Here is a 23,599-nt window from a genome sequence, read left to right as displayed (position 1 = left end):
CCCCTCACCCCAAAGAAAAAAACAAGCAAGCAAAAAATTTGAACAGCATCATGATGTATTTTGGTGGAAGTAAAACTGTAAGATCAGCTGTGAGTTTGTTTCACAGAAACTGGTGTTTGGATCATGAGGTTGTTTCCTCTCCTGTTGAAGTCACGCCAATCCAAACAAACTGTATACGTGAGCATGCCAGATCCCTGCAGACCACACAAATGTATTTGCAAATTGGGAGCAACGGTCATTTGTGAGACATGACATTGGCACCATTTGAAATCTGCCTGTAAACATTGCTTGCAAATCACTTTTGTGAAAGGTGCCTGTGAATCACACAAAGCAGCTGAAATGAGAGTCACAGCAGGGTGAAAAATTAAAACTCTTAGAACCATTTTTTTTTGTTGAAAAACAAGACGGATTCAGCTACATCAAAGCTACTTCTTGTCTATTTTTAGACCAAAGTTTCTTGGGATACATCAAGTAGTTTAAGCAGTGAGTAAACACTTACTAAATGTTTATATTTTGTTGTAACACAGTTTAACAAAGTTGAAAGTGGATAAGGTATTTTTACTCATGTATTTGTCAGCAACTGTTACTCCACATCTGTTTTCTAATATGTCATGACTTTTGAAACACACATCTGAACAACACGCTTGTTATTTGTACATTTGCACATCAGCCAAAGACTATTTTAGATTATAAATAAAATGCAATAAAGCAGAAAGTTTAATACTCAATATACTCAGAATGGCTTTTACCTATCATGAAAAATTTTGAAGCACAAATACTGTGCTGAAGAAACACATTGCCTGACAGTCGCTGAAAATGGCGATTAAGTCATCTGCTTGTTACCACAACTGTCTGCCAATATACAGCTTCACCGAAAGATTTCTGGGCATAAATACTTCACTAAAGTGTGATTCCAATGTGTTGCTGACGCTACAGAGACTGTTTCTTTTTTGTTTGTTTTGATTTTGGCATCCTGGCCAGACTTTAAACTACAGAACCTCCTGATTTCTCGCCCAGTGTCCATGACGTCACTAACAGCATCACCTACCCAGTGCAGTGTTCCTCTCCTCCAGGAACTCCACTTTCACAATCTGATTGACAGGTGGGGCATCCTCCAGTTTATCTATGAGAGCTGTCACCAGGTCCTCGTGGTTGCCAGGGAAGATGCCCAGATGGTCGCCGGGCTGGTAGCTCAGGCTGTCGTAGTTGTTTGTGTGAAGCCGCACAAATATGGTGGAGCGACTGCAGAAGGCATCAGAGATTTAGGAAACAGTGCTGCACCATTTTCAGCCTGATCCATGTAGTTCACACATCACAGTGAACATGATGAAGGAGTTGGACATCAAAAGACTGCACTGGGTCAACTCACAAAATGTAGCAAAACAAAAAAAATTACGTGCAACTTATTTTTAGCTGTGTTTTTTGTGCGCATGTATGAAATAAACACTCACTTGGACTTGGGGCTTTGCAAGTTTTGAGCTTCAAGCATCTTCGCTCCATAAACTCTCTTCTTGTGAATAGTGTACAATGCTGTTGGCAGACAGAAACAAAACTGCATCACATACATGACGTTTGTATTATTTAGCGAGTAATATTACTTATGTACAGCAGTGCTTCTCAAACTTTTCATATCAAGGACAGAAATCAATGAACAGTCCAGAGGACAAGACTTTTGTTCTAATCTTTTCATACAGAAAGATTTTGGAATGCGTGATACATATGAAGGGAATTATCGTGAAAATAAATGATCTTTTTTGCCTTGAGGGACCTCTTCCTCACACAATGTCAGCCAGAACTGGCTCTAACCCCCCATGGAGAAGCAACAGAGATGACGGATGGATGATTAACTGCTCTAAATTAATAACTCCAGATATGTTGTCATTGTTATGTACGTTGTCAAACTGTGGTTATTAGCACCACATGACCTTCTAATATCAGGATGCCATTTAGCAGTCCATTACTTGGGAGCTGAGTAATTAGAGGATTTACCTTCTGTGAGGGCTGGGGCCTCAGCTGTGTATGTCAGGCGGAACTTGCTCTTCTTCCAGCTGCGATCGTTGCTGATCAAAGAGTCGTTGGCTTTCTCAATGTTCACATCATCACCAACACAGAACACGTCACAGGCAGCCTTGACACGCCAACAACACAGCCAAGGGGAAAGAGCACGGCCATTATTCAAAGCATTCCTTCACACCTACAGTGGCAGGAGAGCACTGCACATGAATAGCAAAGGATTTGGCAAACAGTCCTCTGCACGCTAAGTAGGACCGCCGTAACAAACTCAAGGACAGCTACGACCAAACAACTTGTAAATATTATCTTGAGTATTGGGGTTGTTTGGTGAAGGGGTAATTTAATATGTACTATTGTAGAAAACAGGGGACTACATTAATATCAAAACCAAGCCATATGAAGTTACCAAGATGTCAATCATGAACTAAAAAGGAAATTGTGACTAATCCAAGCCCTAAGGGTCTTAGCCCAAGAAACCCACCTTAAAAACCTTCTTGGCCCAGGTTCTGAAGGACTCCTCCTGGCCACACAGCTCATCTCCTTCTCCCATGCGTAGGATGCGCTCACCCCCCAGCTCTTCAAATAGTGTGTCCACAGCGTGGGCAAAGGCGCAGAAGTGTGGGTAGGCCCTGGAGCCAAGGCCAAAAACTGAGAACCTAAACGGCCACACAAAGAATAAGACAGGTCGCATTAAAAAAGAGCAACACCAACAGACATGCTTGTGGAACTGCACCACCAAATCCAAGTTCAAAACCTGCCCCTTTGGTACCTCTGAAGGAGACTCAAGCATCTGAAAAACAGCTTTCCCTTTGTGAACACTTGTGCTGCCTGGTTTTAGATAGATGTAAACCGACCACTCTCTTGAGAATAGACAAGGTCTAATGTTGTCCCTCTGAGGCAGTCAACCTGCATGTCACTCAAGTTTAAACAAGATTTGTGTCATCGGGTTTTCTTAACACATCAGAAAACTATCCACAACATGATTTTGTCCAGACAAACCATTTGCAGGGGAGGAAATCTATTCTCTCAGAGTTAGTCTGTGTAAGACCAAAAGATGTTCTGTAGTTAAACATGAAGTGGGCCCTTGTAGCTTGTATTTATTTATCAGTAATAATTGTGACTGTTGGAAAACTGGAAAACTTTTAAAATGTTACTTTACTGCAATGCTTGTCAAATACTGGGGCGTGTGTGACCCCGCGGTACATGCTTTTTTTGCCGTACTAGAATAAAGTGTGATCTATATTCCTTTCTTTTTTTTTTTGTTTTCTTTAATGATAATAAGAATACAACGTTATGCTGAGGTGTACTTATAACAATTTTATAGACAAATGTCGCAAAATGTAGTCTTCTTCCTGGGGGGGCGTAATAGAAAATAATTGAAAAGCACTGCTTTACTGCATTGCTTTTTCATCAGATACAAAGTTGGAAAAAGTGTAATTACCAAAACAAGAATAATAATCATAACAATATGTGAGAAACATAATTCCTCAGAGCCAACCCATTAAGTATTTGGTTTCTCAAATGCTTCTAACGTGCATTCTACGTATTGCATTCTCATGATTAAATCCAACAAATCAATATTAACACTGGACATGAATGTGGTTAAATGGGAAAAGGATTTGTTGACATTTACTCCTTTGTTCATTTCCCAATCAGCTCCTTTTTATTGTTTGTCATCCTTTGAATGCACGCTTTTTGCCACAGAAACTCATGACTGTCGACCTGCTTCTGCTCCAATTTGTTTACCTGACGTTAGCAAGAGGTCCAGTGCTCTCAAAATTGATTCTGGTTTCTGGCTCATCGCTGGAGGACTTGCGAGTGTCAGAGTAGGAGGACACGCTGTTGAATCGGACCTTGTAGCTCCTGGATGGGAGGCAAAAAGCAGAGTGATGAGACACAGGGTTGTGTAACTCAAGGGTGGATAAAAACTGACATGCACAAATGCTAAGAGAGACGAGATGAAGGACTGAACTCACTTTCTGTCTTCTGTGTTGGATGTTGGGTGGCGCATTTCCATTAAGGCAGCTCCAAATTTCTACAGCAACAGAAGAGTGGCTGTTATAGTATAGTAGTAACTCCTGTTCTCAGCTAGATAAAGTTGTTACATATGGCATATGTACCTCTCCATTTTCAGGTGGATCACCATTGCCAAATGTACTGGTCACTACTAACACCAGTGTCTCATGCTCCAGATCCACCACATCATATTCATCCATCGACATGACCTGGGGGAGGAAAAGAGCTTTACGCCAAGTGAATCTTAGCCCACACTTACATGGTCTAGGCTTTATCTCGCTCTCGTCTCCTAGACACACACACACACACACACACACACTCTACTCGACAGATGACTTGAGCAAATAAATTAAGGCTGAACACACAGCTGTTGGCAGAGGTGGCGGCTGTAATGACCACTCTATCCTCACCTCTAACAAGATGATAATATGGTGCTGCTACACAACAAGCGTCCATGATGCATACCACTCAACATGATGCTTTTTGTCTGCTACAGGCCATGCTTGCACTTCACATGCACACAACTGAAGGCGTGAAAAAAACAAAACTGGGCTTTAGCCCCATGACAAAGATTTGGCCCCAGGCGTTCACATCTGCCCAGCTATCCATCCACATACACCCACTCTCACCATGCATGAATCTGTTCTTGTGTGATTGATCACAGTAGAAGAGCAAGAAAAGAAAATAAGATATGACCTGGAGGAAAAGTATATAGTGTGTGATTGAAAGCAGCATGTTTTTGCTGTCCTTTTTTTCCCCCTCAAACAGATTTGCACAGCCAGAGGTGCGGCAAGATCTTGTCTTAAACTACTGCACTGCTCAATGCTTCGGTGGTTAAATCTTGCCTCTGACCCATGGCACTTTAATGCATGAGAAAAAAAAGACAAGACGCACTTTTCCCTCCCCCCTTTCTTCTTCTTCACTGCCTCTACTCAGCTGGCATTTGCCTGACAGGGACCAGGGAGCTTAGAGATGGCTGTAAGTGTGTGTGTGTGTGTTGAGGAGGGGGGGGGTATAGGTAAGCAGGATATATTGAATTCCTCCTTTTTTCAATTAAATTTTACCACACTGAAATCCCAGCCTCTATTCTACCTTTGACTATGATGATGCAAGTCGGGGGCAAGCATACCTTTGCATCAAATGCGTGCTTGAAGATTTCACAGAGAGTTTTGGCATAATCTTGTGATTTGCCAGTCTCCGTGGCAAACAGTATGGTGGCTTTCACCCTCTTGGCCATGGCCTGGCCCATTAGTTTGGCCGAAAACTTTACAGCCCTACAACGACAGACAGAAACAAAGTGAAAAAGTAAGATGCACAGAAAACAACGGAGAAGTAAAAGAGTCATTCAGCAACCAGCTTCAACCCACTGACAAAGTACAGTACCACGATGTGGTTTGCTTCGGAATGAAGGCAACCTTATATTAAGGTAGCAGATCTGTGATGACTGTGATTACCTTAGCTTGTCATATCCTCGAGGCAATTATATTAATAGCAGAGCACACATGCCTGACTGCGTACACACACAGACAACACTGATGAAGCTATGATTACTCCCTGAGGGGTTGATTGGAAGAATTTTAACTGCTGGGCACACAAGCTTTCTTTGCATGTATCTAACTTCTGTCAGGAAATTGATCACGTTTGCTTTTGAATTTCCACAACACATCCTCCATCATCTTTGACATTTAATAAATAGTATGCATGAAGAAAGCACATTGTGAAATGAACTACAACAATCACATTTCATTCCTTTGCCTAGTATTTCAATATACACTCACTTGGCAAGCTTCTTGAACCCAATGGCTCTCTTCTTTGTGGGTGTCCCATTGACTCCTTTCCACACGTGGGTATTCCAGGGATCAGGCTTTTGCAAAAGGAGAACAGAAATAGTGTTCTGAGAATGTCTTTGGATAAGGTTAAAAACCATTCCAAGAAACTGAGATTTCCAGAATTTAACTGGTACAGTGGAGCTTTAATTCAGTACTTGCTGTACACACATTTCTTTAATGTCTCCTCTATTTCTACTTCTCCAGGTAATGATTTCCGACTTTAATTTCCCTTAATGACTTCCTTAATATAGCTTGGCAGCCAACTAATTTGTAAACATGAGTGCATGTTGATACTCTTTGCCAAAAAACACAAAATCCCATGAATTGCATTATCATCTAAAGGAGCTAATGTAAAGATAGTAGATAGTAGCATCTATTTTATAGTGAATTCATCCTGTGGAAAAAGGCGATGCAACAAAAAACACTTAAAGCTTTAGATTGAATTAGAAGAGAGAGAGAGAGAGAGAGAGAGAGAGAGAGAGAGAGAGAGAGAGAGAGAGAGAGAGAGAGAGAGAGAGAGCGAGAGAGAGAGAGCGAGAGAGAGAGAGAGACTTCCTCTCACCTGGTACTCAAAAGAAGGGGTCAGGCGATAGTTGAGCATTTCCTGGTGGAAAACTGGTGTGATACTTCCTGACATGGGAGGCACAATCCACACCCAGTCTCCTGGACAGCCACCTCGTACCCGATATTCATTTTCCATATGCTTCATGAAAGACTCAGTTGCTGAGTGATGGTCAACAATGGTCACTTTGCATGACTAAAATTAGGAAGTACAAAAAAAAAACAAAAAACATAATGAGGCAGTTGAACATGGGCTCCTTGCAAGTGCATGTGCAGCAGCTGGACAATTCCTGAGGAGAATCAAGGAAGGAAAGGAGCAAGGTACACCTGCCTACATCCTCGTGGCACCTCTGTTTTTTAGCTTACTTCTTTGCTGAATGGGATTGCATAGTGAACATTTCCCAATGCCCACTGAGAATTTTTTCATCAGTCCATCTAAACTTAAGGAAAACAAGTTTTGTTTTTAGCACAGTAATTTAAAATGCTGTGTTATGAAAAATTATGTCAGTACTAATTTAACACCTAAATGACTCCCATGTGGTACACAAACTACACAAACATGCTTGATCAATAGTTAAATTATCACAATTTAACTATCAGATGTGTTATGATCGTTACTTGAGAATTAATGAAGCAATATATCCAAACAAATGTGACACTGAGATGACTGAGGGTTCTGCTATTGTACCAATAATCGAGCTAAAAAGACCTTAAGAACCCCAAGGCAGGGAGTAAATATTTGAGATTTATACAATCTGTTTTACAGCAGTATTACTTTAAAACCAAGGACATAAACAATGTAAAGATGTGTCTACCTGGAAGCTGTAGAGAACAGCAATGTTGATCTCCACCAGCGCCTGGTCTTTCCAAAGAGAGGAAGTCTTCCGGGTGTCTAGGGCCATTTTGTTAGCAACCTCCTACATAATATGTAAAAAAAAAAAAAAAAAAAAAAAAAAAAATTGACATATCAGCAGCATGTGACAAAAGAATGGAAAAGCCATAATAACCAGAATATAGAGACCTTGGCAAACGTCTGACTCAGTGTATAAAGGCGACTGTATATAATAATCAAAATATTCAGTCCCCCCCCCCTCCCCCCCAAAAAAAAAAAAAGAGTGTGCAAGCGAACAAACCCCTTCATCACCAAATGCCTCCACAATTTCAGTGCTTCAGATGTGATGCAAACCCACCAAAGTTTGCCCTAAAGGGCTCTTCAAAATTGCACTACTTTGGTTTTTAGTTTTAATTGCAGATTTTAGACATGGGTCACCCTCTCTTCCAGTTGTTAGAACATGATATGCAAAGATAGCAGATGCCTGATGTGCCATATCAGAAAGGAGAAAATAACACACAAGACACAGATGAAAGTGGATACATAAATGCACACATTTTGGCATGATGTCAAAATGAACTGAGAAATTTATGAAAAGAGAGTTTGCAACAAAGCTTATGGTGGCTTCATTTCTTTACAGGCAGCCTTAATCAGCTTCCTCCTCAATGTGCACAACTGGAGACAGAATGCCATTCTGATTGGGTCATAAGGTAAAACAACACAATCTTCTCTGCAAAAGGCAGTCAATCTGTGCCTTCAATGATTCTACCTCCCCTTTTCAGTGGAACAGGCCTCAGTGTTTTGGCCCGGCACTGTACCTCCAGAATATTGTAACGCGAGCTGTCACAGAAATCCCTCACACCGATCTCCGTGCCCATGTACCACCCACTGAAGGGACAACAGGTGAACTCCAAGCCACCGATCTCCAGCAGCATGTTGGAGACTGCAGGGAGGCCGTACCACTTCAGGTTCAGCTCCTTGAACCACTCGTACCTGAGCAGAGGAAACAGGGGATTAGCATTAATGGCTATGGCCTGTAGGTGTTTTGCATTAGCTGTTCTTTCCCCCCCACTGGGGACCATGTCAGTGTCTAACATTTTCATTATGTGCAATCACAAGCATTTTTATAAGCATGTGTAATTATTCCTGAGATTCATACCATAAAAAGGAATGCTGCCAAAACAAACATTAACAGAAAAGAGGAGTGCTGGACAGAGTGGGGTGGGCTTCAATCTACATCCCTCTGAGGGAATTGATAACATTGTTTTCAGTGTATCATTTCAAGAGAGAAGTCTAATCTCACATAATGAGGAGATGTTATTGGTGGTCACAGCTTGTGCCAAGATGCCATGATGCTATGATTGAGAGCCAGCTGATGCATCAAATGGAGCAAGGGGTGCCACTTTCTGGCAAGGAGTCCAATTATAAGCTCAGTTATCAAGGGATTCTGCAGTGATAGCTCTCTGTGCATCGGCGTCTGAAGGTGTGAAAACTGATGTGACAGCAGTATGCAATTCTTTGCTGAGGTTATGGGCATTAGATACAGCAACATAATGCTTTTGTGAACCAGCTACTATATATATATTCTTAAAAGTAAACACACGGGAGTAAAAAGTAGGCGTTAACTTGAAACCACACTAGCAGGCCCCATGGTTACCACAAAAGCTGGCATAGAAACGTATCAAGCGTGGCTTGCTGTGCTTTCTGGGAACAATCAGCACAGTTGGAATGTGACTATAACCCAATCAGACTTTTGTCTTAAAAGTACCCCATTGTTCAAGAAGTGCTGGTAAGAGATGTGCGTGGGTGGATGTCTTTTTGTGCTGCCCTCGCTGTTCGTTTATTTTGCCACACTCTGTGTGGTTCATGCGTGCTTTGGAGGGAAGGTATAACTCACCTTGGGTGTGTGATCGGCACCTCAAGGATGAGGTCTTCAGGGATCTCAAACAGCTCAGGGTCATTCCCATTGGCTTGCAGCAGGAGGGGCAGGACGTCAAAACGACCTTTCGGAGCTTTCCATCCCAGCTGCATGCAGATCTGGTGACCAGAAGCAACATGTGAGCTGAGCGTGTTTGTGCCTCTAAGATGTAATGTTGCAGCATTACCTCACAAATTTAAAAACACAGCTCCTCTTATGTACCTCAGTAAATTCAGCATTAGCAGGGTCACCCAGGATATTCCCATCAGGTTGTTTGTAGCCAGCATAACGAATCAACTGAGTGTTCCATACTCGAAAGTCATGTTTGCCATCTGTCCTCTGAGGAAATATTGTGATGGCTGACCTATGACAGAGAGGGAAAAAAAAATCTGTAAAGTAGATATTTACAACACTTGAGTACTATAATTCAATCAACAGCATGCTTGTGTCTGCACACAGTCAAGCATCACATGCAATACATTAAATTTAAGTACATTAATTAACAAGAATGCAGACAGATTGCTGGTATTATTGCGCAAGTAATCTGCCGATAGGCATTTTTACTAATGTCATGTAAAAGCACCAATAACAGGGGCTAAGCTTAGCCACCTTTGGTCAGTTCTACATCCCAGTGGTGTCTTAATGCCATGACCGGGTAAAAGTGTTAATGCTTCTAAGCTGGTTGTAAGTCGCTGAGGGAGGGGGCAAGCAGCTGGTGTGAATCTGGGCCAGTTGTGCTCTGCAGCCACATTGGTATGAAACAGTTTCTCCTTTTAGGTCTTACAAATGCTGTAAAATGGGTGTGAAACCAATAGCTATGACTTTTTACGATTAGACTTTGTACAGGAAATTGAAGCTCAATTTTATTACATTAATCACGTTATAATATTGACAGTCGATTTGGAATAAGCTAAATCTTTCTGAAACTATTGCAACGTGTTGCAACACATGTTTATTAATGTGTCTTTGCTCATTTATGTTAAAGATATCCAGACAGAGACCTGCAGCCAGGATGTTGTGCTGGCTCCTATCAACATGTGTATGCGAGCTGTCCCTCGGAAGGCCAGACTAAATGTAGTAATGAATCAGAAGCTATCTATCATCCAAGAAGTAAATATGAGGTGTCACATGTGATTAGGACTTGGCAGAATGTAAGTGAGAGCTATAGAGTTCTGACAAATGACTGCTTTTTTAGCAAGGTCTTCTGCCGCACCAACAGGGCAGTGATTGGTGCCGAGACACTGACTGATAGAAAGTCAGTGACCAGTGTCAGATACAGTGTGAAGAGACAGAGTGCATACTGACAGATGGGACGGTAGGTCAAGTCAGGGTAGTCAGAGTGGCAGTATGTTGATGAGAAACATGTAGCGACAGATGGGAAGAGGGCTGAGTGTGGTAGGAGAAACAGAAGCAGAGTTGAACAAACGGAAAGAACAGACAACAAAGGGAAACACTTTTTACCTCAGGTTGCCTTTGTTGGTGGCGTACTTGATGTGGTTGCAGATGTAGTTGTACATTCCATGAGCTGTTGTGCAGTCTCTGGCGTCAAAAACCTGGGAAGCAAACATAAAAACAAGAAATCAGAGCTTTGCAGTATAAGTGTTTCAAATATAGAAATATTTCTCTTTCTCAGAGCTGTTACGTAAGCAGATATGCGACTGTAAAACCAAAAGAATGAAAGTCAGATTTTATACATTTCCTTTTCATACAAAAGTGGTTGGCAGAAAATAAACCACACTCAAAAACAGCATTGAAGCTTTGCATAGTATTAACAGTCCAAAGCTACAAGTCTACCTGTAGTTTGGACCACTGGATCCTCCCAACACATCGGGCAGCATTCCTCCAGGCATGTTTGGCCCCGTAAATCAGTTCAGTGTCCTTCAGCTGATATGTTCCCGAAGCTTCAATTTCCTTGGTGACCTCTTCCAGCCGGTCTACATGGGCCTTAGATCCATACCTGTGTGCATACACAAGGTATACACAAGGGCAAGGGGATATGAGAACATGCCTATTGCTATCTGTCAAAACAATAAAAACAAAAAAGTTAGCTAACTACCCTTATTATGGTTAACTAGCTGACCAAAACTTTAACAACTATGCCAAATTCAGCATTAACCACAAACATGTAGCTTTTAATAGCTGCATAGCCTAACAAAATAATATCAATAATAGCCTGCGAATAAGTGGTTAAAAATTACTTACCTTGAAATAAAAAATGTTACACACAAAGTTTGATCAGAACAAAAGCTATCTAACTATAATTAAAAAACGAACATGCTAACATCATGATGACTAGCTAGCCATGCTTATGCTAATGAACTGAGTTCAGTTGTTACTATAAACTACACATGTATTTATACAAAAACAACAGCCTAACAATATACATCAACAAAAAGTTTGGGAAAAGGCTGTTTAAGACTTTAAAAAGTTGCATACTAAAAAAATATATATATATGCTGAACACAAGGTCTGAGCCACACATTAAGTTAGCCAACACCACTGTAATTAGCTAATGAGCAAGGTTCAGCTGCTAGCGTCAACTACAAACATGTAGCGATGTAAGAACCACATAGCCCAAAGGCATAGCATCAGCAAAAAGTTTTGGGAAAGGTTGTCTAAAACGTGTCTGTTCTAAAAAAAATATATGCTCAGTACAAAGAAAGGCCGACTTACGCCGCTATAGCTAGCTAAACAAGCTAATACTAATGAACTGGGTTCAGCTACTAGTATTAGCTTGTTCGAATGAACCAGGTTCACAGAGGCGCGCATTCGTCAAGGGTGAAAAATGTAATAACCTACCCCAGCCCGACTGACTCATCGGACACCCGACCTGTGGAGCTTTTTTTTTTTTGTATTTAAACAGTCATTTAATTAAATTCCGTCTCTTGACTGCGGCCACAATGGCCCCCTTTAGCAAACAAGCTAATCTCACCACCAGCATACTTATTCTAGAAGCGTTAGCCCGCCGTTAGCTCAGCGTTAGCCCGCCATTAGCTCAGCGTTAGCCCACCGTTAGCTCAGCGTTAGCCCACCGTTAGCTCGTTCCTTACCCTTTCACAGACCTTTCTGGAAACGTGGGTAATTGACTGGCGCTGCTGTAGTGACATTGATCGAAGACATATCAAGGTGAGTAATCAAGAAATTAAGTTTCAAATTACAGCTTAAGTGAAGCAGATGACAGTATTATTTTCGGCCCATTTCAAGATGAAAGTTCATTCAGTCTGTTTACCAACAAACATGTAGTCACATAAGTGCCCCCAGTGCAACACTAGATCTTTCTTTTTGCTCTTTAAGCTGCAACAACAAAACCACCCAGGTCATCAGTGGTGTGACCGCCTTCACACTGAACCTCTACAGGTGTTTACTGGCCTCTTGATGGAAGTGTAGTACTGGTCTATGAAGTCTGTGGCCAGCAGAAGAAGCTCCTCTTTGGATCTGGCCTCATCAGGTTTGCGGACATATTGGTTGGGCATCATCACAGAGCCGATGCACACGTTTTCAGTGCAGATTGGCATCTGGAAAAACAAACAAACAAATAGGATGTAAGATGGGAGAAGCTTTTTCAGGAATTAGTTGTACTTATTGATTTCTCAGTGTCCAGATGAAGACTGAAGAGACAGGTGATGATGGCATATGGTGCGTAATATGTCTGCAAATTACCACAAAAAATTACTTGCCAGCAATAAGTAACAATTACAGAAGCTGCCATCGCATGATTAAATACTTTGATGTGAACTGGGTTTATTTTACTAACACATTTTAAGCATCTCACTGGCTTCAGGATTTCTTTTTCGCTCAAAGGACAGTTACTGCATCTGTGTCTGTGTTGTGACTGAGTGGAAACTTTCTTCATTTCTTTCTCTAATAATTTCAGACTAACCACTTTAGATTCCATCATAAGTTGTTTCTTTTAACTTAAGCTGCTGTGCTAACCATTATCAGTAATCCTCTGTATTTTGCAATTAAGTAGAAGGTGTGAAGATGATTAGGCTGCCAACCCTCTCCCATCTTAAAGACCAAATGAAAATCTACTCTTAACTTTCCAAATTCGCAAACATAGATACCAATTTTTCCAGGTTAAAACCCAAAAATATGTCTCAGTATTCAAGATCAACAGGCCACTGGCCGATAGTATCCATCAGTACAGAGAGGTTTTCAAATTCTTATTTTATTTTTTTTTTTCTAATTTTTAATGAGTTCCAGACTCTGAATTCATACAAAGATCCTAAATATTTTACAATTTCTTTCTTTATATTGCTCACACATGGTTTGCTTGAATTTTAATGAATGAGTAAGTGAGTGAGTCATGAATTGGTATTCTTCCATTAAGCTGCCACAGGAAGAGAGAAGTGAACGAGGAGGAAAGACAGAAAACATGAAAACAGACAGATGCAAAGAGAAAATTGTTCATAGCTGGGAGCAACCTTGTGTGGTCAGTTTAATAGGATTAGCTGTCACTTTGGTTTGCCATAAATGCCTTCACCAACTTTGAGGCATCGAGTGAGTGAGCAAGACCGGACGACGGGAACAATGGCGGAGGCGTGCAGTCAAAGAGGAAGTTTGACAATGACCCCAATCCCGCTAAAATTGGCTTGCTACACTGAACCACCCACTTTCACTATCCAAACACACGGCATGAACCGGCTGCCCAAAATAAAACTTCCCTCCGTGGCCTGTCTTCAACAAATCCAACCCTCATTTCACAAAAACACAAATAGAGGAAAAAAAACAGCTGGCAAACAAGACAACAAATACAGTGCCAGTCCACACAAGGATAGAAGGGGAAAGGAAATTGAGTGAGGATCTATAGAAGTGCTCAAGCAAACAAAGATTAAAATAAATAAATAAAGCTAATTACAAGAGGAAAACGGGAGGCCAAAAAAAGATCATTTACAACAGGAGAGAACAACAAAGATGGGACAGAAAAATAAGAAGAGTAAGAGGTGATGGCGTAAAAAGGGAGGAAGTAGAGTGTGGAGTGTTAAAAATAAAACAAAGGAATCACTCGTGCTCCAGCACGTCCGCTCATCATACTCCTCTGGGCATTCATGCCATCCAGCTGTCCTTTTCGAAAAAGATGGATCATCCTCGTATAAAGCGGCGTCTGTTATATATAATAAATCTGAAGATGCCATTCCAGGCCATTCATTGAGATGCACACAACAGCCTGTCCGATAAGTCACCAAAGTAATTTGGCTGCCGTTTGGTGTTTGTGAATGGCTGCAGTGTTTTGGAGGGTGAATGCTTAAACAGCATGGATCACCTTGCTTGGTAGTTTGGCTTACTAACTAGAGGATGAAACTTTACCTGCATTATAAAATTGGGGGGGGGGGGACGGCGCGGGGGTGGACAAAGCACTCACTAGATTATTGGGGATTAAGATGTATCACAGAGATGTCCTTTCCAAACAAAGTCTTTTTGTGGGGCAACTTTCAGCCACGTTGAAGAAATCCATAGACTTACTTGTGTGCCCTAAAATTGCAAATATTCTTGTTCAAATGGCTGAAACCTATGGCAGCCACAGCAGTTATGACAGCTGTCATCAAGAGCAGAGGCAGCAAGTGTTATGAAATTATTACAGAGCCATAGAGCCCACATGCAGAGGCGGTCAGGATGTGTGGATGGGTCAACAAAACACTGGATTTAAATGCAGCAGTGCTTTTTATTTTCCTTTTAGCCATGACCAAAATTCTCCCTGAACCTAAATCAAGTGTATCCATAATAGCAAAGCACTCCATACCTCGACAAAACAGTAATTGTAATTCAAGCAGTTGTTTTTATCCATATTTCAAGACAAAGTTACAACTTAACCCATGCTTTTTAACCCAAATAAGTTTTGAGTGAGGACAAAATTACTGACACATATTTAAATTACTCAGCATTGTTTGCATTACTGTCATTAAAGGTGCTTGGTTGTAACTTAACACCAAGTATTGTTTCTCAATGGAGGCAGGTGATGGTGGTGGCAATACTGGCTATTGTGTTTGTTGCACAGCTTCTTGATCGGCTCATGTTGCTATATGGCATAATAACTTCAATGGAAGTGAAGAATTGATAGAAATAGAAGCAAAATGGGAGTTGAAATTGGCATTGAAGTCAATGTTTTGCCTAGATCAAGTGAACAGCTGGCATAGTGTACATTGGCTAGTGTAATATTGATTTAGATAGCAAAACTTGAAATATAGCATCTTTAAATGACCAAGCGAGTTGATGGATGACTAACTGAGATGGCACATGGCATGTCAATGATCTGTTGTTGTTTTTTCTTAAGGCTGTTTCTTACATACATTTCCCTGTCCTCCGTTTAAATAGTAATGAGCTGAGTCACTAACAGTTCAGGCAAGCGCTCTTTATTGTATGAATAGTTAGTGAGAAACGGAGGAAAGGCATGCCATGCTGTGCTATTATTCTTCAATCTACTTGACTTGCAAATTATGTGTTGGTAGGTCCGCAGGCTAAATGTTTGTTCAGTCAGCCATGATGCTGTATTTGATGTTCATCAGTGCCTATAAGACATTGTTGAAGGAAAAGACGATCCATCACCTTAGTTGGTTGACCTCCAGTATGAAAGCTCTGCATGTCTGTGAATCTATTCAAAGAGTGAGACGCAGAGCTTCTGCTTGTCTTATTAGTATGTGACATTTTTATGTTGTTATCTGGCATCATGTTTACTTTTTGATAAAGTGTCAAACTAAACAAGTGGAAGCCTAATTTAATGCTTCATTAAGATACTGGGTCCGTACTGTCGTTATTTCTTTTTAGTTTGTCTTGAACACTGAACCTTTCTTTGTTATAATATGTGACTGAGGCTGAAGAAATGATTGAAAACATCTTTCAATTTAAAGCCAAAAAAAAAAAAAAAAATGCATGGAATTGAATCAAGGGCCAAAATTTTGTTGAATTATGACCAAACGACATCTGTCTTGAGAATTGAGAAAGTGCTAAACCTTTCTGTAAGGATCTGCCTCATCTTTATCAGATGTGACAGTAAATTACATTTTTTTTTAACCTTTCTAATTGTTATCCTTTTCTTTTGTGTAACATATATTGGACTGAGTAGGTAAATGGTCAGTAAATTAATTGATAATGACAATAATATTTAGTTACAATCCTAAAACATAAAAATGACATTAGTCTCCCGCTCTTTTTTTCCCCTGTTGAATGGCACTGACCACACTCAGCAGCAGCACAGATGATTTCCCTCTGCCTTACCTTGGCGGAGCTGTGGTGGAGAGTGTCGCTGTAGATGGTGCCAGTCTCCCAGTTCTTGATCTTCATGAAGCGGGGACATTTGGAGGGACTGCCGTTCTGCGTGGCCTTTGTAGGTGAGGTCCTCCCCTGTTCTGGGGGCTGGAAAGAGCACACAGACATGCACCTGTGAATCATTACTTACTTCATGCCTTTGTACTATATCTGGTACAGATGCACGCTGACCTCTGAGACACCAGTGGTGCACACTGAGGTCAGCTGGAAAGTGACGCAGCTATCGTACTACAAGGCATCAGATTTAAGTGGGGAAAACTGGAAAACTATTATTAATAAAGATGAACAATATCTGGAAGCAATTTTTAACATGGCTGATCCAGCAGAGCACTTCTTCTGTGGACCTCCAGATCTTTCTTCTCTCACAAAGACCTAAACCACTTATGGTCTTTCCCTCTTTCATTTCTGTTTTATTTCCCACTCCATGATAAAGACAATCAACATTTAACAGCAGCTTGATGGCAAACTCCCGGCTCACAGGGTTTTGCAATATTGTAGCTATTGACTGATGAATGACTGCAATTTAACCCCAAAGCCAACTATGTAGAAAAAGGCGCAGCATGATTGCCAAACATCAGGAGTAATCAATTCACCACCTTGGAAGTTCTTTCATCGTCTCGTGCTACATTGTTAAATCATACAGTGGAGCAGCTTCTGAACAACAGTGACACAATTATCATGCTCCCCTGGGAGATGAATGCCAACAGTGTCACATCGGTTGAGCCTCATTGTCATTTTCTGTCTTCTCGCACCACAGAGAGAAATGAGGTGGCTTGAATCAAATTTGATTTTGTGCACACGGAGTAAAGAGCTTAATTCCTGTGTGTTCATGCTCAGAGAGCAGTGGCCCCCGCTGAGCGGTTCAGCTATGACACATTCTTATCACTGAGGTTGCGGACAGGAAGCAAAGATCACTGTACCATAAAGTGACTCGGATTAAGGCTTGTTGATATAAAAAAGTACAGCTTCATCTGAATATTAGGCTTGTTGCTCACTGACTGGAAGCTACAGCTTTGGCATTTACATGTATTAATACATCTATTATTGCCACCACTTGCAGGTTTCACAGGCATTTGGATTATACATGAACAACCTGTAAATGTCATTTAATTTCTTCCATATTCCGATGTGTGGACATATTTTAAATGTCTACAGAGGAGAGTTTTTTTGTCCCTTGAGAATGCTTTCTGAGAGTGAAGTCAGCCAGTGAATGACCACTAAATGAGCCAAATTGGAGCTAAAGGGAGGGAAACAAATGTGATATGATTGTCCACAAGTAGTTTAAATTACCTTTTACAACGTGAACTTTATGCATTTTTAGCATTTCTTTAGGGTATAACTAGGTTTCATTTACAACTCCAAACTGGGACCAGGATTAATAATGAATAGTTTATCGAAGCAGCTACATCTTGATGAGTTTTCTCTCTAATGTATGAGTCGCGGTACATTAAAAAGTCAGATGTACATATTGCTTTCAACCTACCCATGGAGCAAATAGCTGATAAAACATAATCTTTTAAGGAAAGACTGTTTTTTGGTCTGTTTGTTTTGCCACCATTTGCATCTCAGCTACAGATTGTCAAATGTTTTAGATCACCTCCATTTTCCAGGTACTACTTAAATTTGTATTCAACAATCTCTCACTGTAATTAATGAAAGCAGAGGGCAAAATAATAATATTTTGAAATTAAATTAATCATGGCATCTTTAATCCTAAATCCAATCTAAATTTCTAATTTAAAACAGATTGTTGTTTAATCTGTTCATAAGACTGTAGTTTTGATGCCATCGTCCTCTCCGTGTGCTATACATACTCAGGGAAGCTGCTGGGCACCACCCACACTCTCACAGATCATATAAATCCCATCATGCATCAATCAGGAGGCCTCAATGTCAAGAATAAGGTGTGGATTTAACAGAAGGGAGCCGCTGTGGAGCTAGAAATGAAGATAATTGAAGCTAATCTGATCTGATAATTTCATAACAGGATGGAATCACCAAAGTCTTTCTGTTAAATGCAGTTATGCAGTAAAAAGTTCCTGATTCACCCATCAATTAAAACTTTTGATGGGAAATGGAGATGATGCGTGCAAGACGGGGGGTAAATGGGAAGAAAGAAAATGAAGGAAATGAGACTGACAGCTTGAAAAATGGTACTCATTAAATATTTATATGGTTTAGTCATGTTTTTTTAACACAAGTGAATTTATGGTTTGACAATTGGCACCTCATTCAGTGATGATTAAGCCATAGTCCGTTGGAAATGAGACTCAGAGGCATATTCTCTGCTTTCAATGGCTCATCAAAAAGTGATGTCTTCAGAAGTCACTATCTGCTGGAATTTGACTGATCATTCTGCCACCTGTCCTTTGCAACAGGCTTATTAAACATTAAATTATGCAGGAGCAGCAGCTCAAGCTGGAGGCACAGGGACAATCCTTCAGCAAAGTCAGAACACTAATTTGCAGGCCATGGCTGTATCACTTCAAGTCTTCATATTTAATGATACAAAATTTTTACTTCTTTTTCAGAAACTATCTCTCTTAACAGACTTTTTTTCTTGTTTGACTTGAGCCTACCAAAAAAAAAAAACAAAAACCAACAACCCAGCAATAAGCCATCAAAGTTAGCACTGATGTCTAGAAAAATGCCTGCAGGGGATCTTATTTTTATATGAATCAGTGTATATGCATATGCAAGATGCACATATGCACACACATTGGCTGAATTCACTTCTCAAATGCACCTTCTCAGCAGCACATAGGTAAACAAGCTTCTTCAGTCTGAGCTCACACTGCCAGTAAAGACATATGGCTTCTTATCACACATACATATCCTCTAAGTGTACCTTCCCCTGCCTCTTTCACAACACAGATATTCTCACAAGCACGTGCATTAACACACTCTTCTCTGCAGGCCTTAGGGGTGGATCATTTGAAGAGGGACCACATTTGACGCAGAGAGATGGATCACCAGCTGCATGCATTCATTCGGCCTCCTGGAATCATTTCACCCCATCCGGTTCCATTGATGGGGGCTCGAGCTACGTCACAAGTGGGTGGCTAACGCGGTTCATGTGCAGATTACGGCACGATCCCTGTCACAGACACTCAGACCTGTGACCAGACCCGTTCTGTGTCGAAAGCCCTAAGCTGGATTTAATGCAGCACCAGCGTGCATCAAGAGGGATCTAATACTAAGGTGACGGGATCTTGAGCAGAGGCTTTATAACTGTGTGCAATACCTATGTGCGTGCTAAGTTTCTGAAAGCATGGAATCAGCCAATAGTGTGGATTGTTGTGCACGAGGCAGACAGTCAAAGGCAGTCATGGATGCACATGCATTATACAGCTACACAGATTCACTGAGAAGGGCTGCTAATGAACACTTGTAAAAACATACATGCACACCCACACACAGCAAAAAAAAAAAAGGCAACAGCTCTTCAACATATTGATCCTGCAGAGCATCAATGCATAAACTTATTCTTAAACATGATCTCTCATGTAAAATTATTCCAAAGGCTCAACATTTGTTTCATTTTACCTTGTCAGTGTCAGTGTTGTTGAGCACCGGCATGTTTTCCAGCATTTTGTCGTTATCAGACACCAGCTGGGGAGACGTGCCATTTCCCACGCCAAGGTCCCTGGAAGTCAAAGACAATTTTCTGTCAGGTGTGTATGCTTACAAAAAAACCCACCAAAAAAATGCAACACGTGTTCATTTCACTTCAAAATCCCGGCCAAAATGTGCACGCACATGCAACAAGCATCGCATTTTTTATCTTTAGCAAAGAAATAAAACATAACACTTGTACACCTTCCAAAATGTTGTTCAATCAGAAATCCCTGCACGATTTGTAAAGGCTCTGCGCACCCACATGGGTGTTTTCTCTGTTCAGGACTTAGTGGGCGTGTAGATGGAGCTTGGCTGACATCTATCAGGCTCCCGTGTGTTAAATTTTAGCACCTGTTGCTGTGCTGCAGAGGGACGACTCGCTCTTACGTGTTGGTCAGCTTCAGCAATTTGTCATCACAGTTCTGCTCCAACTTGAGAGAAGACGTGGAAGTAAGCAATCAAGACACCCCTAACGAGTGACACTTCTAAATGAAAGGAAACAATACTTCCCCTGCCCACATGTTCTCAGTTCATGCAGAAAATTGCTATTTTATATTATATTAAGCTATTTTTAAGTTTCTCATTACACACTGACCTTGTTGAGGTTAACTTTGGCCTTTACATAGATGATAACTTACAAACAGATGCCACCAAACCCCCGACCAAAGAAAACCAAGAGCAGCACATGAACAGGGAGAGATCTTGCTCCTACATCCCGAGAGACTAAATTGGGGGAGGGGAGATCCCTGTGCTTCCGCTGTGCCAAACCACACGAGACATGAATAAATAAGGCAAACTCATCAGCGTATGATTTCAACTTTGTATTCCTCCAACAGAAAACACCCACTCACATGTTGTACCCCGTCCCTCCCCCCATCTTCTTCATAGGCCTATGAATCCACACAAATTGTAAATCGTTTCAGACGTGCTCCCCCCGCTGTCTTTCACACTCTGTCTCACTGAATATCTTTATTGCTTAAAAAAAAAAAAAAAAAGGAATAACCTCATTCATCCCCACAAATCATAAGTGGGATTCAAAGACACAGAAACAATGATGCACGTTGTCACTAATCACAAGACTCTCTGAAAACAAGATGTTACGATGTGCTACAGTATTATTGCACAAATGCATCCGGACAAACAACAGATATTGTCTCGACAATAACCTTTCTCAATGGCTGTTATTCAGAACTCTTCACAAAAGCCTAAAGCAGAATCTAAAATCTAGTTAGCTGACTCCTTCCTGGTGCTGACCAAATGTCATGTTTTTAGATTATCTACAGGCTTAAAACCTGTTTATGGACAGACAGAAAGCCCTATTAAGGAAAAAAAAAAACATTTTAGAAACACTTAATTGTTCCTGTTTTGGGGTTGTCAGGGTTTTTTTTCTCTCCCTAGAAAGCAATGAATCACTGAAAGCTTATTTATGAAGGAGAAGAGGATGTGCTTGGATTGGTCGAGGATGAGATATTGATTCAAAGAGACTGTAGCCTCAATTTGATTTCAATCGGTCGTGGGCGGACAATAGATGATAACTGAGAAGCCAATATCGGCAGTACATTGTGCAGACCATTTAGACCGAGTTGCAGATGGAGGCTTGCCTCAGACTGAGAAACCTTGGAAAAACTGCTGCAGACCGGTGCATTCCAAACCGAGTTCAACATTGAGTGAGTGTCCCGTAAGCTGATAAAGGACGGTCTAATGACAGATTTGAGACAAGCTTTGCATTGCAGTATGCAAATATAGTCCTACTGTGTCGCAGTGACATAGAAACAGACAAAATACTAATGAAGCATATGCATCTGTCCATCCTAAAATAGCTGTTATCAAATTAATGCAGATTACACTGTCATCTGATGTCTTTCTAATTCTTTACCAAAGATGCCGAAACTTTCCTTTGCAGGAATTTTCATTTAAATTTTAAGAAACTGCCAAGTGATTTAACTAAACTTCATGAAGCAGTTATTTGAAGAAGTGACACAAAGCTAATTAAAACAGTGTCAATTGAAGTGAAGTGAAGTTAGTCAGGGATCGTCATGCAGACTAATTACTCTGCACGGTGTAGTCAAAAGGTGAATGAGGCCCTGAATGACAACTTCTAATGAAAGACAGCTGGATCAGGTAGTTTAGACTGTGAGCTTTTCTTCAGCGAGCCAAGGGGAAGCTCTTGTATCAGCCAGCAGTTGTTCCAGGATCCTTGACCTAAATCCTGACCATAACTCTGCCGGGGCTGTAAGTCCAACCTGAACTGTGGAAGGAGTAAGCACAAAGACACTTCAGTCAGGTAATCAATAGAGTGGCATCACATCACAAATTACCAGGCCACTTGGATCTCAGCGTCCCTTCTCCCAGCGTTCCTCTGGCCTTCTCCATTGATCTCCTTCTTGCTGTTTTTGATGAGGCGAAGCACCGGCTCAATCTCCTTCAGGATCTCATTGTTCTCCTCCAGCCCGTTGCACAAGAGCGTGCCCCGGTCGCCGTCCCTCATCAGCAGGGGGTCCTGGGCCTGTATGCCTCCCCTCTGCAGCAGGGACTGGGTGAGGGATGGGGAGGACAGGTTCTCTATGGCCCTAAGCTGGGGCTCCTTGGGGACCTGCTGCTGCTGCGCTGGGTTAAATGGGCTGAGAGGGGAGCAGTGCTCGTAGGACTTTGAGGGCGGGAAGGCGGGACGGGTGACCCTCACCGTGCGCTGGCGTCCATCTCCGGACAGGGTGGTCTCCAGGTGGGTGGTGAAGCCCTCTGGCCCGCGGAGGATGAGCACGGCGTGGCTCTCAGGCAGCACGTTCTTCAGTGTCTCCAGGGCCCGTTCGTAGGACAGGTCCACCAGGGGCTTGTTGTTGACGGCCAGGACGATGTCGCCCACCTGCACCAGGCCACACTCCTCCGCCGCGCCGCCGCGGATGAGGTCTGACACGATGACGGGGGGCTTGGACACCCTCTGCTTCACCAGGAAACCCAGGCCACCGACCTTCCTCTTGAAGAGACGCACCGAGATGATGTTGGGCTGCAGCTGGCACACTGTAGGCTCTGACTCCTGCATGTTGCCTGTGTTTATTGTGCGTGCTTGCGTGCGTGCGCTTGTGTACGAGTATATGTGCGTTCTCAGGGATATTTCTGAAAAGGAACAGATAAAGACAGAAGTTCTCTTAGTTCGTTACCTTGACTACCTTGTTTACAGTGTAACATCAGTCATTGAGGATATGAGTCATTAAAGTGGAAGATAATTTTATCCAACAGATCAGACAGGCCTACACCTCTGCATGACTGACTTCACACTGCAGCGATGTGCGACGTTTCAAAGGCAAATATTGGCTCGGCTTCTGTAGATAAAAACTAAAAAGACGAACAATATTTTAGGAAGATTTTCTCACTGAGCCACTGCTGTTTGCCCCCCCCAGAAAAAAATAAATAAAATAAATAAATAAAAAATACAGATTAAAATCAGCACATATTTATTTCTTGTGTTGATTCTATTAATGGCATTTACTGAACAGCTCTAATTAATCTCTCCATGTATGACGCATCAACTGTCCAACAGTTGCACCATTG

The 23,599-nt window shown here is 41.5% G+C and overlaps 1 protein-coding gene across 1 annotated transcript in view; it reads right to left on the bottom strand.

Annotated features, from left to right (window-relative positions):
* nos1 (nitric oxide synthase 1 (neuronal)) overlaps nucleotides 1-23,090 on the bottom strand; it is a 30,202-nt gene extending 7,112 nt beyond the window's left edge. The window contains exons 1-20 of the mRNA XM_029509981.1: nucleotides 22,369-23,090; nucleotides 19,979-20,078; nucleotides 16,382-16,519; nucleotides 12,539-12,684; nucleotides 10,964-11,126; nucleotides 10,631-10,722; nucleotides 9,392-9,533; nucleotides 9,149-9,288; nucleotides 8,070-8,244; nucleotides 7,235-7,336; nucleotides 6,421-6,615; nucleotides 5,808-5,893; nucleotides 5,159-5,303; nucleotides 4,134-4,238; nucleotides 3,990-4,048; nucleotides 3,760-3,876; nucleotides 2,495-2,669; nucleotides 1,990-2,128; nucleotides 1,452-1,530; nucleotides 1,049-1,242 (exon numbers count right to left, since the gene is read on the bottom strand). Coding sequence (XP_029365841.1) covers nucleotides 1,049-1,242; nucleotides 1,452-1,530; nucleotides 1,990-2,128; nucleotides 2,495-2,669; nucleotides 3,760-3,876; nucleotides 3,990-4,048; nucleotides 4,134-4,238; nucleotides 5,159-5,303; nucleotides 5,808-5,893; nucleotides 6,421-6,615; nucleotides 7,235-7,336; nucleotides 8,070-8,244; nucleotides 9,149-9,288; nucleotides 9,392-9,533; nucleotides 10,631-10,722; nucleotides 10,964-11,126; nucleotides 12,539-12,684; nucleotides 16,382-16,519; nucleotides 19,979-20,078; nucleotides 22,369-23,090 — 3,214 coding nt within the window. The remainder of the gene's footprint in view (nucleotides 1-1,048; nucleotides 1,243-1,451; nucleotides 1,531-1,989; nucleotides 2,129-2,494; nucleotides 2,670-3,759; nucleotides 3,877-3,989; nucleotides 4,049-4,133; nucleotides 4,239-5,158; nucleotides 5,304-5,807; nucleotides 5,894-6,420; nucleotides 6,616-7,234; nucleotides 7,337-8,069; nucleotides 8,245-9,148; nucleotides 9,289-9,391; nucleotides 9,534-10,630; nucleotides 10,723-10,963; nucleotides 11,127-12,538; nucleotides 12,685-16,381; nucleotides 16,520-19,978; nucleotides 20,079-22,368) is intronic.
* Between the last annotated feature and the right edge of the window lie 509 nt (nucleotides 23,091-23,599).

This window comes from Echeneis naucrates, chromosome 9, assembly GCF_900963305.1.
Source record: "Echeneis naucrates chromosome 9, fEcheNa1.1, whole genome shotgun sequence".
NCBI classification, from domain to species: Eukaryota; Metazoa; Chordata; class Actinopteri; order Carangiformes; family Echeneidae; genus Echeneis; species Echeneis naucrates.
The sequence above is the reverse complement of the archived record's forward strand: the minus strand, read 5'-3'. Positions and strand labels throughout refer to the sequence as shown.